At 49.4% G+C, this 4,036-nt stretch overlaps 1 protein-coding gene across 4 annotated transcripts in view; it reads right to left on the bottom strand.

Annotated features, from left to right (window-relative positions):
• The window catches only part of LOC114070890 (tetraspanin-15-like), a 49,041-nt gene that overhangs the window by 41,469 nt on the left and 3,536 nt on the right, over positions 1-4,036 (bottom strand). For 3 of the 4 annotated variants that reach the window (XM_027908509.1, XM_027908508.1, XM_027908507.1), the window contains exon 1: positions 3,513-3,721. The exons of the other annotated variant lie outside the window; for it this stretch is intronic. In XM_027908509.1, the coding sequence (XP_027764310.1) occupies positions 3,513-3,599 (87 nt within the window). In that variant the 5' untranslated portion in view covers positions 3,600-3,721. Of the gene's footprint in view, positions 1-3,512; positions 3,722-4,036 lie in introns of those variants that run through there. 4 annotated transcript variants of the gene reach the window in all.

Raw genomic sequence — 4,036 nt, 5'->3', positions numbered from 1 at the left:
GGGTTGGAAAAGCCCTCTGAGGTCACTGAGTTCACTGCCAAGGCCACCACTGACCCCTGTCCCCAAGTGCCACATCCACAGGGCTGTTCAATCCCTCAGGGATGGGGATTCCACCCCTGGAGCCTGTTCCAATGTTTGACAACCTTATCCAGGAAGGAATTTCCCCACTATCCAACCTGCCCCTCCCCTGGCCCAGCCTGAGGCTGTTCCCTCTCCTCCTGTCCCTGTTCCCTGGGAGCAGAGCCCGACCCCCCTTCATCTCCCCCCTCCTGGCAGGGATTGCAGAGCCAGAAGGTCCCCCCTGAGCCTCCTTTTCTCCAGGCTGAGCCCCCCCAGCTCCCTCAGCTGCTCCTGCTGCTCCAGCCCCACATCTTGAGGCCACTTTTCACTCAACACCCAAGAGATGCCACATCCCCCTCATCCCCGAAAACCCCGAGTGACAAAACCGACCACAAGAGAACAAACAGGAACCACAAACCCCAAGGGGATCAAACCAGCACAACCACCCCAAATCCTGCCAAGGTGCAGCCCCCAGAAAGTGGCTTTTTTTCCAGAGGGAATGGCATGAACTGGATGAGTCAAGGCTGTGTTAGCACAAGGCAGTGATTCCTCCTCGCTCAGGGACAGCAGAAGTCACGACACACAGAGTGTGTGAGTCAGAGCAGAGGTCCAGGAGCAGCTCAGGGGATGGGGAATCACTTCCCTCTCCAGCCAAGGTGACCAGAAGTGCAGAAATGAAGGGCAAAATTGAATTTGCAGAGCTTCATTTCACAGCAGAATCATCCTCCCCGCTTTCTGCAGGCTTCACACATTCACGGCACGGGGCACTGCTGCTCCTCCTCAGGGGGGGTTCTAAGGGGCTATTTAATATTTAGGGGTTTATTTTCCACTCTTTGGGAAAGGATGGATTCACCGGGATGCCCTGCTGAGGCCCCCAAAGTGCCTCAGAAAATGTGATTTGGAAAGGGCTGGATGGTTTCAGTCACTGAAAGTAGAACCTTGGGATTAATAACACCGTGATTAACTGCATCACATAAAGGCTCAGCTGCCAACAGCGAGCAGAAATGTGAAAAACAGGCTTTTAGAAGGGTCAATTAGAATATCTTTTCTCGATTTTATGGGAAAAGTAAGGAAGGGAAAGAAGGGTTCCTCTGTGGAAAGAAAACTCCAAGTCTTTGCTCCACTGAATCCTCACTGAGGATTAAAACCTCCCGGATAAAACCAGCCCAAACCCCTCTGCCCTTTGCTCCATGTCTGGCTTAAAGCCACTTTCAGGCTCATCCCTCACGTTTTTAGGGATTTTTCCAGCTGTGACCAAAGCACTGGGAAGGATTCCGAGGATGTAAATCCATGTTTTTGCAGGCTGGGACAACCCTTGGCTGGATCTCCCCCTTAAAGCTCCTCAATCCTTCGTGGTGAACCAACTCTTATTCCTCTGGATTTTCCAAATCTTTCCTGAAATCCGAGTTTCTCCCCAATCCTTTTTGTTTTTTTGTTTTTCTGGAATGCATTTTTCCAGGGACAAACCAGCCTGGTCACGGCTCATTAACGAACCTTTGAGGGTCTGGACAGCTCCAGTGAATTAATTTGGTGCAAATGAGGCCAGAAATAGGTCAGGCTGAAAGGCTCCCTGGAGCTGCACAATCCCTATGGATTCCCCGGAGCAGGATCCCTCTGGAAGGACCATCCCAGGGCTGAAGGCAGGCGGGGTGGGAGCTATTCAAAGTGCCTTTTTTTTCCTATTTATTTTCCATCCTTTAGGAAATTACGAGGCTCTTCTCACCCCACTGAGCCCCCCCAAATTCCTCAGCAATTAATAAACACTTAGAAATTAAATTATCCCACTGTTAATCCACGTTTCAAAGCACAGCCTTGGTGTTAGGTGCAGATTAATTAGGATTATTTTCCATTTTTTGGGGAACTATGAGTCTCCTCTTGCTGGTGGATTCACCCCACTGAGCCCCCAAAATTCCTCAGCAACTAATAAACATTTAGAAATTAAATTATCCCAGCGTTAATCCATATTCCAAAGCACAGATCCAGCTTTGGGTGCAGGTTAATTAGGATTAAATCCTCCTCCCAACCTCTCCAGCAGCTCAAAGGCATCTGGGGAAACCTCAGAGCGAGAGGCACTTGGCTCTTGAGAGAGACCAAAACCTCAGCTTTCCCCACAGATTAATTTTGCAGCCAAAAACTGCTTGTAAAATATTGTAAAATATTGTAAAACCAGCTAGAAATGGGGGAAGAAAGTGGATTTTTGGGGCTTTTTGGGTGCAGGAATCTGGTCATGCTGCAGGAAATCCTCACCCCTTGGGACCTTCCCACCCCCCACACCACGAGGAAATCAGTGAGATATTCTCCAAAAAAAAACCCCTTTTTTGGTTATTAAGGGTGAACCCTGCCCTTTCCAAGGAGTTAAATCATTTAAACAATAAATAAATACGGAATTAAAAAGCATTTTCAAGCCCTGCACACCCTCCCTGGGCACCTGCACGGGGATTTCTGTGCAATTAGACACACACACACACACCCAGCAAGGGCACGAGGGTTATTTAACCCTCAGGAGGAAATATTTGTAAATACAGTCAGGATTATGTAAGATTGAACCTAAAAAAAAAAAAAAATAAAAAATCACTTTATATCTCCTGAAGACCCCAAAAGGCTGTGGGATTTCTGGTTTCCCCTTCCCTGACACTTTGCACCTCCCAGGTGCAGGGAAGTCCTGGCCACAGTTCAGTGATTCCAAACTGCTTAAAGACAGGTTTGTTTTTAAGTTTTAAAATTATTGAAGTGGATAAAAACTCCCCTTCCTTCGTGTCTGAGACGGGCAGGGGGGATCTGACAGTGCCATGGGGTGAAAACACTGAATTTCCTTGGTTTTTCAGCTCCAAACTCCTCAAAACCTGACTCACGACCCCAAAAAATTCCCAGGAGCTGTTCTAGGGCAGGAAAATCCCAGGGAGGAGCTTTAAAAGCCACCAAAATCCCACGTTTTTCCCCCCAAAATTGCCAGTTTGGGCCCCAACCAGCACCGAGCACAAAAGGGGCTTCGCTGCACCAGCAGCTGATGGTTTGGAAAGGGAAAATTCAGGCTTTGAAAATCCAAATACAATCCGTGAAGGGGGAAATTTGGACACTGAAAAGCCAAATCCAACCCTCAGGGGGGGAAATTTGGACACTGAAAAGCCAATTCAAATCTGTGAAGGGGGAATTTGGACACTGAAAAGCCAAATCCAAACTGAGAAGGGGAAATTTGGACACTGAAAAGCCAAATCCAACCCTCGGGGGGGGAATTTGGAAAATCCAACGCTGCCCAGGAGGGGGAATGTGGACACTGAAAATCCAAATCAAACCCAAGGTGGGGGGAAAGGGGAAATCTGGGAAATCCAACCCACAGAGGGGGAAATTTGGACACCGAAAAGCCAGATCCAACCCTCGGGGGGGGGGGATTTTTTCGGAAGGGGGTGGGGGGGAACACCGGGAAAGGTGGAAAAAGGAACCGGAGCACCTACCGAGAACAGGGTGGAGTAGGTGGAGAGGGCAAATTTGATGCCGTAGTAATAGAGGTGGGAATTCTGGCACCGGGAATCTTGGGCCATCCCCGGGAGCTCCTTCCCGGCCGGTTCCTGAGAGGGGGGAAAAACAAACCACACAGCACAAGAAACGAGGGCTTTGAACTTGAACTGCTCGTTTCCAACTTCCGCCTGGCAGGAGCCGGAGCAATCAGGGGGAAGGAGAAGTTAACCCTTTGCTGAGGTTCGGGGCTGGGTTTTCCTGCCCCAAGAGCTGCAGCAAAGCTCAGCTTGAGACCTAAACCTTGAGGTTTAGGTCAATTATTACCCCCCAGAAAAAATGGGTGGGTGGTAAATGAACCTTTACCAGAGAGCTTGTTGAAAGCGTTGAAATCCTGCGGCTCTCCCCGGGGGTGATTTCGGCAAAGGGTGAAGGGGAAGCCCAAAATCTTGGGAGGAATTCACCACTGGGAGCCTGGAATTGTCTGGAGTCACCTGCCAACAGCTGGGAGGAGGAAGGAGAA

Source organism: Empidonax traillii, unplaced genomic scaffold (assembly GCF_003031625.1).
Source record: "Empidonax traillii isolate 1590-97213 ecotype Southwest subspecies unplaced genomic scaffold, ASM303162v1 scaffold1733:size90430, whole genome shotgun sequence".
In the NCBI taxonomy this organism is placed as follows: Eukaryota; Metazoa; Chordata; class Aves; order Passeriformes; family Tyrannidae; genus Empidonax; species Empidonax traillii.
Note: the sequence above shows the minus strand (reverse complement) of the source record. Positions and strands in the feature narration are given on the sequence as shown.